At 40.5% G+C, this 21,682-nt stretch overlaps 1 protein-coding gene across 1 annotated transcript in view; it reads left to right on the forward strand.

Annotated features, from left to right (window-relative positions):
- The window catches only part of Enpep (glutamyl aminopeptidase), a 71,613-nt gene extending 54,478 nt beyond the window's left edge, over positions 1 to 17,135 (forward strand). Inside the window, exons 12-20 of the mRNA XM_032897345.1 lie at positions 791 to 924; positions 1,053 to 1,108; positions 3,232 to 3,382; positions 5,077 to 5,150; positions 5,263 to 5,367; positions 5,457 to 5,627; positions 8,731 to 8,871; positions 15,407 to 15,485; positions 16,426 to 17,135. Of these exons, the coding sequence (XP_032753236.1) occupies positions 791 to 924; positions 1,053 to 1,108; positions 3,232 to 3,382; positions 5,077 to 5,150; positions 5,263 to 5,367; positions 5,457 to 5,627; positions 8,731 to 8,871; positions 15,407 to 15,485; positions 16,426 to 16,569 (1,055 nt within the window). The 3' untranslated portion in view covers positions 16,570 to 17,135. The remainder of the gene's footprint in view (positions 1 to 790; positions 925 to 1,052; positions 1,109 to 3,231; positions 3,383 to 5,076; positions 5,151 to 5,262; positions 5,368 to 5,456; positions 5,628 to 8,730; positions 8,872 to 15,406; positions 15,486 to 16,425) is intronic.
- Positions 17,136 to 21,682: the final 4,547 nt, after the last annotated feature.

Genomic DNA, 21,682 nt, shown 5'->3' on the forward strand with positions numbered 1-21,682 from the left:
CAATTGTGGCATGTCCTTAAAACCTCAAACTGCTATGCCCGCTTACGTGATGGTTCTGCTTAGCAACAGTTATTTCCACTAGCTACAATGTTAATATATTTTGTTTTGGGAATTAGACTCAGGGGCTCCTTCCTGCTAGGTAGGCAAATGCTATACCACTGGTCCGCATCTCCAGACCTGTTTTAATTTTGAGACAGACGTTCAGTAGGTTGCGCAGACTGGCATTGAACTCACTGTAGTCCAGGTAAGTCTATAAGCTGCCACAGCCTTTGGAGTAGCTGGAATTATAAACATATACCAGCAGGTCCAGTTTCCGTGATGATTCTGAGAAGGTGTTCTTTAAATTGCTGGCATCTCAGCCCTTCTCCATGCTGTCCTAGTGAACAGCCTTCACTTTGTTAATCCATCACACTTGGGAATGTACGGATCACTCCCGGGAGGCCTGGATTTCTTTGTCCTTAGGCACCATTGAATTTCATTGCAGGACCCGCCAGCTTCAAGTTATTGCGCTCCGGTGGCACGCTGCTGCCAGGGGGGAGTGTAAGCTACAAATGGCAGGATGAGTGTTGACATTACTTATTTCTTGTTCATCTTGCTCACCCCGGTGACATTCTGAAGTTAGGCAACTAAATAAGAATTAGGCTTAGGGGCTTTGGGTCTAAATCAAACTCGACTCCTTGAGCTAATATTGCTTTTCTTCCCTTTTTTCTTTTTGCCCTCTGGGTCTAATTTCTCCGTGTTTACAGCGTATGCAAACATGTTTCTCATTAGTGTTTATTTACTGCCACAGGAATCACTTTGAATGCTAATCTTAGCGGAGATGGTTTTCTTAAAATAAACCCAGATCACATTGGGTTTTATCGTGTAAACTATGAAGTAAAAACTTGGGATTGGATAGCTGAGACTCTCTCCTCAAACCACACGGTAAGGCACAGCCGCGGTTAAGAACTATTGTAATTTTTTTGCAAGAACAGCATTTTAACAATACTAATTTTTTCCCCCAGTGCTCTTTGCTTTGAGAATCATGGCTTTTGCATTTCTCCCTCTTTCAGAACTTCTCTTCTGCTGACCGGTCAAGTTTTATCGATGATGCTTTTGCTCTGGCAAGGTATGTTTTAAAATAAGGTTAGGTCACTTAAAATACCCCGAGTTTTCCCATACGTCTTTAAAATTAATTGCAATTACATTTGACTTTTTAATTGGAAATATCCAAATGTCTGTATTTTAAGCATTATTGTTATTTTTTGCCCACCCCTTTTAAAATTCATATGACTGTTATAACGAATACTGATATTAGCTGTTCACAGAAATGCAAGCTTCCCACCGCCAGACCCCTCCCCTGTTAGAATGGAATATGAGTTACTCCATTTCAGGGTCTTTTAATTAGTAATATTGAAAGTGATTAGAGGGTACCTTGGACTGGTGAAATGACTCAAAGGGTAAAAGTGGCCTCTGCCAAGGCTGCCAACCTGAGTTTTAGCCCAGGACCCACTTGACAGGAGGAGAGATGTAATTACCATATACTGTTCTCTTACCTCCTCGTGTGCACAGCATCAGGACCATCCCCCTAAAAGAGCAAGTGAAGTGCAAATGACACGGTTTTAAATACACCTTCAGAATTTGACTTAACAAATGCACAGCCCATTTCAGTTCTATGAGCCCACACATACTACTAGATACTTTGGACTAGAATTGTGAGTTTTTATCTAGGTTACTGGGACAAGAACAAGCCACAGCACTCTAGCATTGGCTAGCATTTGGACACTATTTTAGACATTTCACTTTTTTTTTTCCTTTGTGACCCGAGAGTAGCCTGAACTTAGAAAAAGGTAAGAAATCTAGATTGGGGAGTAGAGGAACTGTGACCATGGCTTCTTGACTTTTGCAGGTCACCTGACCCGAATAATAATTTGTTAAGCTTCTCATCCTCTGCAGGGACCAGATACACAGCTGGTTTGACTTCTGTGTTTTTTGGTAGCTTTGTCTAAACATGAGAGCCAGATATATGCTAATTCCTCTGGAAGTTTCTTCTGACTTTGGCCTGAGCTAGGTGTCATTCTTGTATGCTGGTCCTTTCTAACAGTACTATATTGTCATTGCTTATTATTATCTATACAGCCCAAGAAACATTCTTAGGAGGATGGGTGTCCAAACCCAGCTCGTGACGTGTTCAGTAGCTACTAGCCAAGCAGATCAATGGCTAGTTGGATAGGATAGCAAGCAGAAACGTTTCACATAAACTCCTTAGAAAACTTAGGGGAAGTCAAAAATTGTCATCAATTTTCAAAGGGTTAAAACAATAGGATTTATTTATTTATTTATTTAGTTATTTATTTATTTATTTAAACTCAACAAACATCCTGATTCTGTAGAAACTGGAGTAAGTCTCCTAACCTCTGTCTGGATCAATCTCCTTATAGAAAACTGGAGATGACCTCAAAAGACTATTGTAAGAATCCACGAGAAAATAGGCACGTGGAAGCTAAAAGATGATTTTTTTTAACAAGTCCCTATCAAATTCTATTACTTGACCAAAATATATGCCCCTTGGATTTTTAACAGCAAAGATGTATTCCCCAAAGTGCTTCTGCAATGCTCCCTGAACCTTACAGGGAGAGGTAGAGGTGTGTAATTTAGGGCTAAGCCTTCAATCTCCACTTACACGCAGGACCTTGGGCAGTCACGTCTTCTTCATTCACCACTGTTCACCGCACAGACTTCTCTGGATTCAGTTTTTGGATATCATCATTCAAAATACAAGCTTTAATGACAATTTTCCTATTTCATTTTTTTCTCAAATACATCCGAACTAAACTTTTAAAAAAAGCTTTTCCATACATTTTTGTGGAACTGAGGACCATGGTATTGTGGTATCTGTTGAGACTCAACAATAAATGCAATGTCTTTTCCTTCTCTTTTTACAGGATTTATTTATTTTTATTTGCGTGTGTGTATTCACTCACATATGTGTGGGGACACATAGAGGTCAGACTTGGGCATCCTCTAGAACTAGAATTGTAAGCAGCCTCCTGAGAGGGGTGCTGAGAACTGAGGTCTTCTGTAAGAACAGCAAGGCCTTCTCTCCAGCTCTGAAGGGCAGTGTTTTTGTTTTTTTTTTTAATTACTTAGCAGAGGAATTCTCATGCACATGAAATGCTAGGGTCCCTATATTGGTCCTTTCAATTGAAAGTCTGGTTTTCAATTAATCATCTTATTTATTTTCGCTCTCAGAGCTCAACTTCTGGATTATCAGAAGGCCCTGAACTTGACCAGGTATCTCACATCAGAAGAGGATTTCTTACCATGGGAGAGAGTCATTTCAGCTGTAAGCTACATCATTAGCATGTTTGAAGATGACAGAGAGCTGTACCCCCTGATAGAGGTAACATTAACTTTATCAATATACTACACATGTAAATGTTCAGTTGTATAACACACATGTAAATGTTCAATCACACACCACACATGTAAATGTTCAGTCCTATACTATACATGTAAATGTTCAGTCATATACCATACATGTAAATGTTCAGTCCTATACAACACATGTAAATGTTCAGCCATATACCACACATGTAAATGTTCAGTCATATACCACACACATGTAAATGTTCAGTCATATACCACACATGTAAATGTTCAGTCATATACCACACATGTAAATGTTCAATCATATAACATACATGTAAATGTTCAGTCCTATACTATACATGTAAATGTTGTCATATACCACACATGTAAATGTTCAGTTGTATACCACACATGTAAATGTTCAATCACACACCACACATGTAAATGTTCAGTCATATACCACACACATGTAAATGTTCAGTCATATACCACACATGTAAATGTTCAATCATATAACATACATGTAAATGTTCAGTCCTATACTATACATGTAAATGTTGTCATATACCACACATGTAAATGTTCAGTTGTATACCACACATGTAAATGTTCAATCACACACCACACATGTAAATGTTCAGCCATATACCACACACATGTAAATGTTCAGTCATATACCATACATGTAAATGTTCAGCCATGTACCACACATGTAAATGATCAGTCATACACCACACATGTAAATGTTCAGCCATATACCACACATGTAAATGTTCAGTCATATACTACACATGTAAATGTTCAGCCATATACCACACATGTAAATGTTCAGTCCTATACCACACATGTAAATGTTCAGTCCTATACCACACATGTAAATGTTCAGTCGATAAGGGTGGTTCAGGGGAAGGACCCCTTGGGTAATATTTATCCACCCCATGAAATTAAGAGATAAGGACTTGACTAGTCAATGCAGATGGGCTGTCTGATCTTTTTCACTCTTGAGTGTTTAGTATTGTGTTTCTGTGTGTCTCTAAAATTTTAATGTCAAAATGACTATATGACTATTTTATTTAAAATTTTAATGCTCTAAACTATACATTAGGACCCACTTTAGAATGGGTCTATCTGCTAAAATAAATTTATTTTTTAACAAAATATAACAAAGTAAAAAACGTTGTATTTTCTTACCCTTATCACGGCCCTGGGATTTTTGTTTTAAGCTTTTCACCCCTGTTTATCTTTTCTTTGTCATTTGCATAGCTCTTCCTTCGGCAGTTGCTTGCAATTTGAAACAAATTCTGGATCTCAATCCAGTGATTTTGTGTGGTAAATGAAAGACCTCAGAAACGTGATCTGATACTTGTGGTATTTGATTTGTGATATCAAAAATGATTTTGATATTTCGAGCGTAAGTTTCACTCGTGTCCTAGGAATATTAGAGTTCTTGCCTGCTTGTGGTAATAGGATAGGGAAGATTCCCGCAGACTCACCCAATCTAGACAGAGCCCTCCCTGGGATTCCCTTCTCCTGTGCTTCTGACTCTAGAGTGATTTCTCTGCTTAAGACTGGAGGAAAATTCAGTGTTATGAAATGTGAACACTTCTATTTTTCTAAGCACTGGCCCAAACGTCTCATGGAAGATTACAATGGGGGCTCTAGGTTGACGAAGACGCAGAGAGGTAGGCAGGTTCTTACTCACGGCTTCCTGTGCTTCCCTTTCAGACATACTTCCGAAGCCAAGTGAAGCCCATTGCGGATTCTCTGGGATGGCAGGATACCGGAAGCCACATCACAAAGTTATTTCTTACCTTTTAAAAGCTAACATTCACTTAACATTTGTGTATTTGTGTTTTGAGATAAGATGAACATATGTTGAGGCCCTGGCTCTGTGGTTGCTTTTTTTTTAAGGTTACTCCGGGCCTCTGTATTAGGATTCGCATGCAAGATGGGAGACGGAGACGCCTTGGGCAAAGCTTCCCAGTTATTTGAGGCCTGGCTGAACGGGAGTGAAAGGTGACTTCCTGGTGTTTGCGGGTGGAGAAGATTTTAAACAGAGTGTGAATAAACACAGAAAATGCCTGAAACATTGTTTCTTCTTGCAGCGTTCCTGTGAACCTCAGGCTGCTGGTGTACCGCTACGGAATGCAGAACTCTGGCAATGAGGCAGCGTGGAACTATACTCTAGAGCAGTACCAGAAAACATCTCTAGCACAAGAGAAAGAAAAGCTGCTCTATGGGTTAGCTTCGGTGAAGGATGTTACGCTCTTAGCAAGGTAAACTGCTTGCTGTTTGCTTTGTGGTCCTGGGGATTAAATCCACCCAATGCTTTGTTTATTCGCCCATACCAGGCCAGTCTTGGAGCGTTACTATGTACACTTACTTGTAATTTAGTTTTTCATTTCTTTCTGTTTTTTCCTTTGTTTATTTTCTAGACTGGATGGCCCTGCATTAACATTAAGGCAGTGAGTGTCCCTGCCTCTGCTTGCCACCAGGCCTGACAGGTTTTAATGTGTAACTTAAAATAAATTGGAGGGACTGGAGAGATGGCTCAGCAGTTAGGGACGCTGGTTGTTCTTTCAGAGGACCCCAGTTCAACTCCAGCACCCACACGGTGGCCCACAAGTGCATAACAACCACAGGAGCTGATGGCCTTTATGAATACCAGGCTCTTAAGTAGGGCACAGATACATACACGTGAAATATTAAAAAAATTAAATAACTAAAGTAAAATTGGCTTAGATTAAATAGAGAACATGACCATCCTGACATCTGTCAAAACATTCTGCTAGATGGCATGGTGATAATTATATTTTTTTAAAAAATTAGCAGCTACTTTGAGCTCGTTTTAGCAAGATTCCTATGGATGCAGGCGTAGAAGAAAAGCTGTACAACAAAGTGAAACACTTTCAGGGCTCACTGTATCAGTACGGTTTCTAGAATTTCAGTGGCCTGGTGTGTCGAAATGTTTCCCTAAGACATTCCTTGTGAAAGACAAATTGTACCCCCTTATCATATCTGCCTAGAAAGCGGTTTTAGTGGTTAATGGTTTTTATAATCCATTTGTGAATTTGAAGCAGTATGTTCCAGACCTCGGAGTGATGACCATAACAAAGCGAGGTTTGGCAACAAGTTTGGGATGAAGTGAGGGGTTCCCTGGAATCCCTTGCTTGTTTGAGCATATGATAATATTTCACACGAAACCGGGTGTATTCGTACAACTGCAAGTGCCTGAAAAGGTAGCCACCTCTGCTTTCTATTTGAGTGGATCTAAAAGCCAGTACAACGAGGAGTCAGTGATGTCGGCTGCTTTTGTCTGCAAGTCTGGTTTTTAAATGAATTGTTAAACCCAAAGCCTAGTTTATGGAGTCTATTAAAGTAAGTATCCAAGGGTCTCCTCATTTCCATATTTTCTGTGTATACAAAGGAGACACACATCCTTTTGTAGTGATGCAGAGAGGGATCACTCTGTTTCTTCCTGGTCTTCCTTAAGGAATTTATCTAATTTGATCCTGGGCCAAGTCGACTGGGTTTTAGCCAGTCACATTTTACGTGCTAGAACACTGCCTGTCTTCTAGCGATGGATGCTGCGGTCACAGTCAAGCCTTCTGCTCACGAAGTGCTTGTGCTGAACAATACTTTAGTTTGCCCAGAGGATTTTTTTTCAGCATCCCTGCACATCTTTCTTTTTGAGACTGAAAATAAGTCTAGGGTTCCCCTATGCAGCTGACAAGCCAAAGCAACATGGTTGTTCCTTAAACCATTCCGTACTGGGCATTTCACAAAGGCAGATATTGTCCTTTCCCTTGAAGAAGGAAAGGACAGAGTGGCGTTTTCTAATGTCCCACGGCACGTGAACTGACCTTAAAACTTGAGTTTGCCTCTGTCTCGTGGTACATTTCTCAGGCCAAATGTCTTCCTTCTCTACGGCTGTGTCAGAGCACCCATGAAAACAACTTAAAGTGGAGAAAGATTAATTTTGACTCACGGCTTGGAGATCTGAGTTCACATTGCAATGCTCTTGGGCCTGACAGAAGGCAGTGACACCACAGTAAAAAAGTCAGTAGAAGGAACGCTGCTCACCACAGGGCAGCCAGGAGACAGGGAGAAACAGAGGAGGAAGCAGAGACACATGTAGCCCTCGGAGTGATCCACTTCCTTCAAGTAAGCAGCATATTGAGCTAAACATTCACCACAATGGACAGGTCCACTGATGAAGATGACACTATGAGAGTGCAAAGACTTCTAATGCATTGCCACCTGAGGACCACTGCCAACTACAGACCTTTGGGGCCATTTTATGTCTAGACTCCAGAGTTAAGTCTGCTCGACCTTGATATATTATAAAATGTCAGAAAAAAAACTATACATTTTTTTCCTTCTTGATAAAGATTATTTCTCTAGTCTACCTCACATCTCAAGTAGAACAGTGATCTTTTAAATGTACTTATTAGCTCTTATTTCCTCTAAAAATAGGGATGGTCCAAGTCACATGCAAGAAGCCATTGAATGAGACAAGAAGATGATAAAAATATATCTGATTAGCAGTAGATAATTTTGAGGTACCTTTTTCATAGTAAACAAACCATGTGGTGACTTCAGATGGAAATAATTCTAATAACAATATGGATTTAGATACTCTAGTTAACACCACAACATAACAATTGATGAATATCTACCTGATTGTTCTTTAATTTATCCTGGATTTATTTGTATTAAACTATAATTATATCTAGATAACGTATATTAACAAGTAAAGTTTAAGTTTTGTCCCGTAGAATAAGACTAAACTTTTATTTACATATACTTTTCTTTTAAATTCAGTGGGATAATAGAAAAGTAAGTGCTTGTAGTCAATAATTGGCCTTTTATCAGAGCAATTGTTCAAATTTAGTTTTAACTGTTTTGATATTTCTAAAATAATTTAAGTTTTAAATTAGTTGAATTCTCAACAACCATTTTAATATTTAATACTAACTAAATTTAAATGATTAGATTTAGGTGTTTGTATTTTGGTATTCACCAAAACTAGAGATTATTCTCTTTTTTTAATTATTTATTTAATGTTAATGTATTTGAGTACGCTGTAGCTGTCTTCAGACACACCAGAAGAGGGCATCGGATCCCATTGTGAACGGTTGTGAGCCACCTTATGATTGCTGGGAATTGAACTCAGGACCTCAAGAAGAGCAGCCAGTGCTCTTAACCGCTGAGCCATCTCTCCAGCCCTGAGGTTCTTTCCCCAGTTGTCATATTTAACTCACTCCGTCAGTTGACACCTCAAGAATTGAGTTGCTGGGATGAAAGCTGTGGGAAATTTAGGCGACGGTTAAAAGTCAACGTTCACTTGGAAGTTGTTTTCTTCTTGCTTTCTCTTAGGTATCTGGAAATGCTCAAAGACCCCAATATTATTAAAACTCAGGACGTATTTACAGTCATCCGCTACATCTCCTACAACAGCTATGGGAAAAGCATGGCCTGGAACTGGATCCAACTCAACTGGGACTATCTGGTCAACAGGTGGGATGATCAGATAATGGCCTCTTGCCCTCCTTGTGTGACACACGCTACAGGCGCCATCTTGTTCTCTTTGGTGTGCTTTCTCTGACCGCTCTACCATACTGAACTAGTGTATTGCTGGGGATAAAGGACCACAGCACTGTTCTTCTGGGCATACTCATTTAGGCACAATTCTTTCCTCTTAAAGTTACTATTTCCAGTTGGTCCACAGGATTCTGAGATCTGGAGAGAGAACTAAATTGAACTCTTTTTCTGTTTAATTAATGTGAGTTGATATGGGGCTGGAGAGATAGCTCAGTGGATAAGGGCACTGGCTACTCTTCCAGAAGACCTGGGTTCAATTCCTATCACCCACATGGAAGCTCACAACTGTTTGTAACTCCAGTTTCAGGGAATCCGACACCCTTACATAGACGTGCATGAAGGCGAACCACGAGTGACCGTGAAAATAGTGACAACATATGAATTAATATAATTCTCCCTGCTACACTGTTGCAGATAAATGCCAGATAGGTGTTTAGTTCTCAGCTACTATTTGCTGAAAAGTAGATCAGAATTCCTGGAGTTGGGCTCCGAGAAGAGCACTATGTCTCCAGAACTCATGTGTGTAGAACTTTCATCTCTCTTGACAAGATAACAAAGTCTAAGTATTCCGAGTGCTTCTTAAAGGAGAACTACATTTCTCAGGCAATCGTACTTTGGGAGGTGGGGTGGGTGGACACTTGTTCTATTCACTTGTGTGTATGCATGTGTGCATGTGTGTGTGCTTGTACATGTGCGGTGCATACACACATGTAGTTTCTTGGTCCCGGGGACTGGAAGATCCAGGACTTTGTGTTCTCAAAGCAAAAAGCATACACTCTATGACTGACCTATATTCATGCTTGGTAATAGCCACTTGAGCATGAGAACTACCAGTGACCACAGAAGAGCCGAGCGAATGAGAGCTGTTTCCCCAGAGCCTCCTATTGCTTTAGCCCCACGCAGAGGATGTGCTGCTCTCTTTGGCTCTGAGCCTCTAAATGCAATGCTCAGTTTCGGTTAAAGAGACCCTGGTTTGGCACACTATAAAATAGAATATAGACTAAGTATGTTTCCCAAGAAAACATGTACACATTGATGAAAGGCCGTTCGACTTGTGAGCCTCGTGCTAGGAAGTCTCTGTCTTCTTACTCTTCCCTGTCAACAGAGGTTCCTTGCTGTCCTGTGAGACACATGGCCACAGGGTGAATTTTACTCTTTCCACTGGTACCACTGTGTCTATGTTCCTTTTCCTTCTGAGATGTACACTGTTCTCCAGCTTTCAGCTAAACTGTCCTACATTGCTTTGGCCTGCTTCCGGTGCACTTTCGCCTTTCTAATTTTGTGACTAACGGGAGTGCCCACTCATTTAACTTCTTGACATTGGTCTAAGGACATGAGTGTGTATGAGTTCAGACATGTGCGTGTACGAGTTCAGATATGTGCGTGTGTGGGTTCGTGTCCATGGTTTATCTGTTTGCAATTGCTTCAGTGAAGCACTTGGTTTAAACTGGGCAGGTCCATTCAACAAGAACATGGCGTCTGAGCATATTAATTAATCTTGGGTGAGGAGTACTTTTCATTCATAAAGATGGACACCGGCTGTGTGTTCTCGGTTAGCTGACAGATTCCAAGTCTACATATGCTGCAAGAAATTTATGTAAAACACAATGTTTACTTTGAAATTATTGTGAAAAGGTAAAAATATCTTTTGTTTATTATATAACCTAACAAGTAATAAGTAGAAAACGCTCATTGAGACCATAAACATCTGGCTTTAAAGTAAACACATTAGATCTTATAAACTAAACCTTTCTTTCCGAGGACAGTTGGTTGACCATTGTCAGAGCTAGGCCACAAGCCTCGCCTAAGGTTTTGAATATTTCTTCATCACTGGCTGCTCTAACATCCATGAGACATTATTGCAGACGGCCTCAGCACAAAATCATACAATAGCTACATGTGTGCTACACAAAAGGCATTATTAATTACATTTGAAGACATAGAATTTCCCTATGAAACATTATTAAAGACAAGTTAAATAGAAACAAGCCGAACTTTATTCAGATATTTCTAAACTCCTAAATGTTTTCCAAATTTTGGTTTGAGTACTGTTTCTGCCTGTGTTTCTGAAGAACTGACCGTTAGCCTCAAATACATAATCTGTTTTTCTATTAAGCTTTCTGACTGCTGTTTACCAGGCCACTCCAGGGTTCTCCAGTTTGAGGCTTAACCTTAATCTATGTGGGAAATGACTCTTCACCCTTGTGTCTCCTAAACCCTCACGTGACACCCTGAGGATCAGTGACCTTAGTAGGTTGGCAGTGGGGTGTGATCAGATTTGATTTTAGTTTGTTACGGGCCAAACAATTCAATAATTTTGACATACTGAACATGACGAAAACATTTAAACATTATCTCAAAATAATTTAATAAGCATTTAATTATAAGTTTTGAGTAATTCAAAAATAATTGCTATGTGATCTAATATTAGGTTTACAAATATTAAGTCAAAGAAGTCATCTAAGTTTTTCAAGCCATTTAAGATATACTTGGAGAGCTGGAGAGATGGCTCAGCGGTTAAGAGCACTGACTGCTCTTCCAGAGGTCCTGAGTTCAAATCCCAGCAACTATATGGTGGCTCACAACCATCTGTAATGAGATCTGATGCTCTCTTCTGGTGTGTCTGAAGACAGCTACAGTGTACCTATGTGTAATAAATAAATAAATAAATAAATCCTTAAAAAAAAAGACATACTTGGAGCTGGAGAGATGGCTCCACAGTTAAGAGCACTGACTGTTTTTCCAGAGGTCCTGAGTTCAAATCCCCGCAACCACATGGTGGCTCACAACCATCTGTAATGAGATCTGATGCCCTCTTCTGGGGTGTCTGAAGACAGCTACAGTGTATGCATATACATAAATCATTAAAAAAACATATACTTGAATTCTTATTGTGGTTCTATGTCTTCTTTGATGAAGACACAGAATGTTTCTGCACTCTATATGAGGTGGGACCCTAGAGATGAGCATAATTTGCTGCAGTGTAGGGAGTGTATAGACAAGTATTTGCAGTTTTTGTTGCTAGTGCCCAAATATTTCTTTTCATTTTTAGTTACTAAGACTCAAACAATAATTATACAGAAATTATAGGCCATTCAAATAACTATGACTTGCAATTAGCAGCTGTTCTTGGGACTCATAGTCTCTCACTGCAGCAACAAACATATTTTGCTTCTGAAAAATTTCCCTCTTCTTCTTACAACACTGATATGAGCACCCTTCAGAAGCTGCAGGGGATAATAATGTCTAAGTAATCTATAAAACGGAATTGGTCAGAAATAAGTTCCACCGTCAGTCAGAGAAGTTCTTGAGTTATTTCTCTATGAGTGCTTATTAGATACATGTGGACTCACATTAGCCACATGTTTTTATAATTTACTCTTTTCATATCATATTGCTACCGAATGAAAGAATTTTAGGATTTCTGGTAAATGACACTTTGCAGTAACTGCCCATTTTCCCAGGAAATTCCTGTACTCAGTATTGTTCTTAAGTATCCTACTTATCATTTTATTTCATTTTTTATTGGAAATTTTTCTTATTTATATGTATGGGCATTTTGCCTGCATATGTGTATATGTATCACGTGCATGTCTAGTGGCTGGAGAGGCCAGAAGAAGGCATCAGATCCTCCGAGACTGGAGTCACAGGTAGTTGTGGGTCACCCCGAAGATGCTCAGAATTGCACCCTGGTCTTCTAGGAGAGCCACAAGTATTCTTAACTGTTGAGCTCTCTCTCTAACCCCTAACACTTCATTTTAAATTATAATTCTTCCCTCTAGTGAGTAATACAGTGCACACATTATGTGCCAGGCTCGATCTTAGGCATTGGGGCTGCAATTAAAAAGACGAACAGACCCAATTCTGGTTTTGCAGAACTTAAGGTGTTGGTGAGAGCAATGTTATTGTATCAAGATTTTCACAAATGCATGCATGCACACAACCTTAGTAATTACCCAGAAAAGAGACTCGGGGTACACCAAAAATAATGCAAAGGGGAAATGAAGCAACTTGAAAGAAGTTGGAGGCAAGGTCTCCCTAAGGAAGGGCGGGCTGAACTGAAGGAAGGACGGGAATGAGCTGGATAAACAAAAGCTGAACGATCTTGGCTGAGGCTACCAGGAAAGAAAGGGATAAAGGTCAAAGGGGATCGAGTCGTGTTAAAATTTGACTTTTAGTCTGAGAGCAGTGATAACTCAGTCACTAGACGCTTGAAGCAAAGTGAAACGATGGGTTTATTCCAGAAACAAATGCTTCGGTTGGCAGTGAGGAAGCATAGGCCCGGGGGAGACCAGAGTGGATTTCAGAAACACAGTTAGTTTCTTCAGTAGGCCCAGCAACAGACAGTGGTCAACTGGCAGCAAAAGAAAGTGAGAATTGGCCCATGCAGCAATAGTGAAGAAGAAGGGCTCACAGGCATGGAGGGGTATGGGAGTAGAAGAAGGCTTCAGCTTGCTAAGTATAATCTATCTAGCTCTATTTTTCTATCCCTATCTATCTATCTATCTATCTATCTATCTATCTATCTATCTACCTCTCTCTCTATCTATCTATTGCCTATCTATCATCTATCATCTTCTTTGTTTCTTTCTTTTTTACTTTGTTTCTTTGTTTGTTTGTTTGTTTGTTTCCTTCCTTCCTTCCTTCCTTCCTCTGTTCCTTTTATATTTTCCAAGACAGGATTTCTCTGTGTAGCCTTAGGTGTTCTACAACTCACTGTGAAGACCAGGCCTGCCTTGAACTCACAGAGATCTGCTTGCTTCTGCCTCCCAAATGCTGGGATGAAAGGTGTGAGCCACCGCCCTGCTTATGTTTTTCCTTTAAGGGTAAGGGTTTTGTTTTTTGTTTTTGCAAGAAAGATAAGGTTACTTGCCTGATTCCACTTAAAATTTGAGTAAATTGAAGATCAAAAAAGGTCAGCTAGGTTTATGGATACAAAAGCCATTAGTAATTCTGGAAAGAGCTAGTTAGGGCATGGCGGTCAGGGGCTAACTTTCATGCAGTTCCTTTTTTTCTACTGTGGAATTTTAGGATTGAGCTCAGGGCATCAGGTTTGCATGGCCTGAGGGTTTTTTTTTTTTTTTTACATTTCTAAAGTAAGCTTTATATAGTTATTTGTAAAAGGATGGACACAGAGCGGCTGACATGGAATGAGGAAAACAAAGATCAGATAGAGAGTAAATACCTGTGTTAATGATTGGAGTCAGCATAGCACACTGGAAAGGGTACATATTGGGGATAGTCATGTGGAACGAAGCTTGATCTATTATTTATAATCTGCATGGCTGCAAACAAACTCATTTCAGATTGGATCTTTAGGGTCTCTGTGTATGAATATCACCTACATACACAGTTTCCTGAAAGCTCATAAGTTGTATACATTTTAGAAGATCCTTCAATAAAACATAGTTTCATTAGTATCTTTCTTATTATCAAAGCGAAATAATAGCCTCACACTTTCCTGCTGTCAGTCTTATATATATCAGGGACATCACTATATTAACCCATCATAATCCTCTTTCTCCATCCTAAGGGATGCAATCTCAAACCTCTTGTAGTACCAGAAGAAAATAAGGTTGTCTAATCCAAGAGCCATGTTTCCACCAATAAATGCCAGCCTGATGTTATGAAGTCGTTGGTTTGAAATGGCACAGTTGTAGCCACCGTTTTGTTCTGGGTACTCTGCTTATTACTCCATATGCTTTATTTTATCCTTATAATATCATTATGAAGCCTATATACTTATATATAACTGACAAACTGGGGTGCACATAGAGGAAATAGTTTGTAAAAAGTCTCAACTGGGTTTTTACACCTAGCCTGGGTAGCTCCTTAACAGAAGGCTGGGAAGTCTCTCCCTTCCCACTCTGTTCTCCCATTCTCTGTTGTGTCTCCACAGGCCAGATAGTTGGTTAGGCCTTACTTCTCCAGAACTTACATAAGTAGGCTATGCCATTCTCTCTCTCTCTCTCTCTCTCTCTCTCTCTCTCTCTCTTTCTCTCTCTCTCTCTCTCTCTCTGTTCTCTCTCTCTCTCTCTCCTCCACCATTATTAAATTGGGTATTTCTTATTTACATTTCAATTGTTATTACTTTTCCCAGTTTCCAGGCAAACATCCCCTTAACCCCTCCCCCTCCCCTTCTATACAGGTGTTCCCTTCCCCATCCTCCTCCCATTACCACCCTCCCCACAACAATCCCGTTCACTGGGGGTTCAGCCTTGGCAGGACCAAGGGCTTCCCCTTCCACTGCCCACACACACACACACACCACACACACACACACACACACACACACACACACACGCGCACACACATATGTGCACACATACATGAGAGCACATACTTGTGCACAAATGTGTACATACACACACACACACAACTTTCTCATCTAGTAAAAAATTTCATGCTTGAAAACTATTATTCTGATTTACTCTCCTCCATTTCTCTGCAGATTTACAATCAACGACAGATACCTTGGCCGGATCGTCACCATAGCCGAGCCCTTCAACACTGAGCTGCAGCTCTGGCAGGTGTGGAGACAGATTTATTTCTCCTAGTCTAGGAAGGAACAAACTTAAACTTTCCTCTAACCAAATCCTACATCAAGAAGGGGAGAAAAATCCCTTATATCTAATTAATTGTACACTGTCGTTTTTCCTAACCTGAAAAATGATTCAAATGACAAAGAAATAATGAGGTTGAAAAATGGAGAAACCTAAGGCCTAGGAAGGTTGGGATGGACTCATGGAAGTGTCTCCCCTATCTAGGTGGCCATCTGTGACTCTGAGATAAGTTGGTTGAGATTTCGAGAATTCATTCAGAATTAAGAGTTTGGGGTGTTTAAAATTAATACCAAATCTCTGAAATCCCAATAAAGAAAAAAAAAAAAGGTTAATGTAGGACAAAGAAATGTCATGAAGTTTCCATGTCTGTATATTAGATATTGAAACGTTTTGATTTTTATACATGTCAAAACAAAATCATTCCTATTTTTGAAAATGGCTCTAATACTCTGAGGTTTAGGGAGAATCTGGTTAGGGGTGGGTAGGAGAGAGTATAGAACTATGTCGAAGAGAAACTTTTCTTATAAGTCTTTAGGAAATGAAAGTATATGAAACTCTCCAGACTCCTAGAGTAAAAGCTGGAGAAATATTACCACGCCACAGATCACAGTGTCTACAGGACACTTTAATAAATGTGCAGCCCATAGGGAAATCCACAGAAGTGTATACTAATTATGGCGTGACGACCTCCTTCCCGATCAATGCCTCTTGTGGTTAAACAAGCTCTCAGGGGCCCCAAACCCAGAAGGGTGACTGCGCATGTGCCTGGCAGGCTCAATGCTACACCAGGAGATGCGGTCAATACAATCCTCCATAGGAAGAAACAAGCTAGTTTCCCAATGGAACTCTTGAAGAAGTGAAGTGGGATGCCAATGTTTTTTCTAATTACTTCCCCTGTCTTTTCTAGATGCAGAGCTTCTTTGCAAAATATCCAAATGCTGGCGCTGGAGCAAAACCCAGAGAGCAAGTGTTGGAAACGGTGAAGAACAACATCGAGTGGCTAAAACTGAACAGAAAGTCCATCAGCGAGTGGTTCACCAGCATGCCCTAGGAGCGCTGATGCCTTCCGTTTGTGCCTCCGCTGCACTGTGAACCTGAGGCGACCTGTTTTACAGACTGCAGAGGGAGCCTTCCAAACCAGTTCTGCTTTTGCTAAGTACCGTGTTTATGTCTCGCAAAGCTTTTTAAATTATTCCTCTTTGTCGTTGAAGGAAGATACTAATAGAGTATTTAATATACTCAGGGATTTCTGCTAAGTGTACTTTATAGGGATGTCTTTACAAACTGAAGGGTTTAATAGTCACATTAATGTCTTTAAATATCATTCCTTGTATCTTAAATCTGTGAAAATGGAGCAATTTGGTCCCAGCTTTACATTTTCAGTACCAAAGAAACACCACTTAATCTTCTCTCCTGATTGATTTTTAAAGTTTAAATACCAGTGCGTGCAGGACGTATTGCCATCTTAATCTTTATTTTATTATTCAGAATTACATAGACCTAATATCATTTTATTCACAAATGTCTCACTGCTTTAAATCCTACCAAAGTAACCTTGGCTTAAGTTTTGCTCAAGGATTGAATGAACGAGCCAAAAAAAAAAAAAAAAAAAAAAAAGACTGTTGCCTTTGGTCTTACAAAAGCAATCAAACGACGCTGTATTCTTTAAAAAAAAAAATAAATTTAAATTATTACCTTGAAAAACACATTGTTTCCCAGTGTCACCTTACTCCTGAGTGAATGTGATGGCAGCAGTCCCCAAATAACTTGGCACATTACAAGTATGCTTCAAGAGCCTGACCTTGGTCATGCATGATGCTCTCTTGTCTCTCCTGATGCTTGCTAAGTTCCTTCAAACGCGCTATGAAATTAGCGGGCATGGGGTGCTTAACTGTGCTCCATGGATTTTTATGCGGAAGAGCGAAAGTAATCGGCAACTGTTCAGGAAAGAGAGAAGGAGGATTTAAATTTAGCTTCGCCCTCCCTGGCAGCAAAAGTGTGAAAAGGGAGAAACTGGAGGTCGTCCTCCAGCATAGCTGCATATCTAAGGATATGTCCTTATGGATAGATTTTACCTATAAATCTTTATATCCAGTATGGAATACCACTGATAAAAATTATATATATATATATGTGTGTGTGTGTGTGTGTGTGTGTGTGTGTGTGTGCGCGCGCGCGCAGGGGTTTGTGTTTATAGGGAGGTATGGGTGTGTATGTGCCCATGATCATGTGCACACATACTAAATTAATAAATAAGAGAATTAGTTTATGTATGTGCCTGGATGGAAGACATTATTTTCATAGAAGCTGGTGGCCAGGGTCTGTTGATTGTGGCGCTTGACGCCCAGTCGATCACAGTGGCAGTCCAGTAGGCAGAGCAGACAGAATTCCTGTTTTCTATCTGTTCCGCTTAGAAAAGTCTAAATTTATTGGGAAATTCAGGACTAGTTTGAGGAGAATTAGGGCATATGTACACAATAAAAAAAAAACTCATCTTTCACTTTATTTACATAATAGGCCCTTAGCCATGTACCCCACTGCCATACTTACAGTTGTCTGAGGTCAACAAGTGGCTTTAAAGGAGTAATGGAGGAAGCAAGCTTGGTGGGGTGGGGGCGGCGACAAAAAGGGCAGAAAGGATGCTGACTGGCTCCAGAACCAGGGTTTCGTCTGTTCTGACGCTCCTTTAGAACACCCTTGAATATTAAATGGCCACAGATAAAAGTAAAATATTCAAGTCCTCGTGCCAATTAAGAGTATATGATTTCAAGACTGGCTAGATATTGTCCATTAGCGCTGGGCCACCTCAGGGCTGGAATGCTGGGCTCTGCGTCTTCACACAGCTTCAGGTCCACAGCTGATGTCCACCCGTGTGAAGTTTGGAAGACAATCAGCGAAGGAGCCACTCTTCCCACGAGATGGAGGAGAAAAGAGTGTCAAGGGCAGACATGGGCAGGCAGCCTCTGAAGGACCCTCCCTCCCCATTTAGCACAGGGCATTACCCTTGTGACACCTAATTTACCCATATCTGGGTGATCATAGTTGTTTTTAATTTCTGGATCAGGAAGTGGTGGGTGTAAGGAACCCAGCACTCACCTCTTTGTTTGACTCAGGTCCCTTGAATGGCAGACACATTCTTCAGTTCCTCTACTGAATTCCTTTCTGCTTGGAGAACACTAGAGTATTTCTTGGGCTGATCCTGAAGAGATACAAATTAGAATCACAGAAGTGTATTTCCTTTTGTACTTCCACTGACCTAGTGCTTGTTTGCTGTTCACAGTTCTTCATACGTAAACGCTGCAGGTAGACCCCGTGTCTGGTACGGACTGATGAACCAGGGTGCACCCCCTATACATATAAAAATTCCACATTAATGCTCACAAGCTTTAGAATATGGGAGCTGTGGTGATTTGAATGAAGAATGCCACATCTCCTCAGGCCGTTGAATACTTGGTCTTCAGTGGGTGGTACTGTCTTGGGAAGGCTTAGGAGGTGTGGCCTTGTTGGAGGAGGTGTGCCATCGGAGGTAGGTATTAAGAGTTTACTCAGGCCATGTTCAGTCTCCCCTTTCTGGTTTATGCTTGTGGTTTAAGATGTGAGCCCTCAGCTGCTGGTCCAGCCATCACGCCTGTCACCGACTGCTTCCACTTCACCGTTAGGGACTCGAACCCCCTGAAACAGTAAACCCAAATGAACTTTTTCCTCTAGAAGTTGCCTAGGTTGCGGTGTTTCATAATAGCTATAAAAAAGGAGTGGATGCAGGAGCATTTAAGGGATGCTGAGTAAAGACTGTTCTCTGTGGTAAAGAGAAAAAGAGACAGAGCGATGTTCGACTTCCACATCTTGATGCTTTTATTGATTGATAGGCATTCCTGAGATGTCTTCAACACTTACTTCCCCAACACTGCCTATGTTAAATGCAGTCACCAAATGACTAGAATTCTATTCCTAGGAATATTTCCAGGAAAAGAAACCATTCATACTCACACAAAAACTCTGTCCTTGTTGTTTGAGGCAGGGATTTTCTGTAGATTAAGCTGGCCTCACAGAGATCTGCCTTCTTCTTCCCGGGTGCTGGGATTGAAGGCGTGGGCCAACACTACTCAGCCAAACTCTTATGCATAGATATTCATAGAAGTGTTAACTCAAAGTAGCTCGAAAATGAACATTGGTCCAAATGCTCATCAATTAATAAACAAAACACAGCCATAATGTGAGCTACAATTTAGCCAGAGTCTGGTCACCTTCTTCTGCACCCTGATCACATGCACATATACCATGTAGATATACCCCTGATCTTTGAAATGTGTAAGCCTATAAATCTCTACTTTAAAGCTAGTTTAAATTGAGTTGTTTTCTTTCAATTTCAGTGAAAAAGGCCAGCAAAGAAAGTCTCTGTTATTTTCCCAACTGAAACGTGTGTGTGTGTGCGCGCGCGCACACACAGACACACGCACACACACACAACTATATGACAAATGCAATTGAAAAGAAATCTGGGGGCTAAAAAGAGCATCGATGAGAGGAAGAACAGCAGAAGGGAGGGGAGGAGAGATTGAAGGGAGCTGAGAGCACTGTTATAATCACCACTGTACCCCGGGTATAAATATGATGAATCATTTCTCTCTCTCTCTTTTTTGCCAATAATTTGTTTCCTATTAGGAAAAACACAGTCATTTGTTTTTCCCTCTATTTGAAAACCAACAGAGACAGTTTGTTGGTCCGAGTTCCATGCTTGACAGCATGGTTGAAAAACCTACCTAAAAGGAAATTTATTTCAACTCCCTGTTTCTGTTCATGGTCATCTGACCTGGTTGTTTTGGGGCCTGTGGCAAGGCATAACAGCAAGGCAGAGAGGTTTGGTGGAGGAGGCTACTTACCTCATTGTGGTCAGGATAGCAGCGGTCTGGGAAGATGGCCAGGGCTCCCAAGATCCTCTTCAAAGGTATATCCCAATGAGCTGCATCCTCGAACTGGGTCCCGCCTCTGGAAAATGGTATAGGACCAAGCTTTCAACACATGTGTTTGTGGGAGCATTTAAAGGTTCCAATCATAACAGAGGGGTAAGGGGTTGGGGTGGGAGAAGCTGAGAGTAGTGTTATTTTGTTATCATTAAAAGTCTATCAATCATTGAAAACCCATGGAAAACAAATGCAGGAACTCCCTTCCCCTGAACTAGTAAACAGAGCACAGGAAGAATAGAAGGAAGACACAGTGAAGCAAGACAGCACACAGCCTAAGGGACTGGCTGATTCATTTAGCCATGTGTCATACTCCATCAAGTGTTTTGAAATGCCCAGAGAGAATTTTTATTTTAATGACAGGTACCTCTTTCCCCCCCATTTATTTAAATCCTGCAGTGTGTTACTTTTCAGTGAGAAAGAGAAAGGCTGTCACTTGCAAAGCCAGATTCTATTTCCCTGAATCCACACCTTTCTGGAATGTGGAGTTATTCAAGTGAAAGCATGTGATCTTCTAGTGTTCTTAGCTGGATATGGTCCGGGCTTAAAGATGTGTACAACATAGATTTTTGTTTTTGGAAATAATAACTGTTTTCTTGTTTTCCAGATGTGTCAGCTAGAGTATCCTCTGTCATTTTTCTCACTTGACTACTTTCTTTAATATTTCAAAAGAAAAGTCATTGGGGGATGGCCATTGGCAGATGGGGCAGATTCGAGCACGTGATAGGCTGTACCTTCTTAAGAGCATGGGCAATGTCTTCTTTTTTTTTTTTTGTAAGTTTTATGATTTCATTTTTCTTAACAATTGAATACATTATGTATCATTGTGTATCTGCATCACGTCTTTTTTTTTTATAATTTATTAAATCATTTTATTGGCCAAAGTAAAAATAAAAATATGTAAGATGTCAAATCAATACTTATCCACCTCTATTCTTTTTTTTTTTTTTTTTTTGAGTATTTCTTATATACATTTTGAGTGTTATTCCCTTTCCGGTTTTCGAACAAACATCCCTTCCCCCCCTTCCTTATGGGTGTTCCTCCCCACCCTCCCCCATTGCCACCCTCCCCGACAGTCTAGTTCACTGGGGTTCAGTCTTAGCAGGACCCAGGGCTTCCTTCCACTGGTGCTCTTACTAGGATATTCATTGCTACCTATGAGGTCAGGAGTCCAGGGTCAGTCCATGTATAGTCTTTAGGTAG

This window comes from Rattus rattus, chromosome 3, assembly GCF_011064425.1.
Source record: "Rattus rattus isolate New Zealand chromosome 3, Rrattus_CSIRO_v1, whole genome shotgun sequence".
NCBI classification, from domain to species: domain Eukaryota; kingdom Metazoa; phylum Chordata; class Mammalia; order Rodentia; family Muridae; genus Rattus; species Rattus rattus.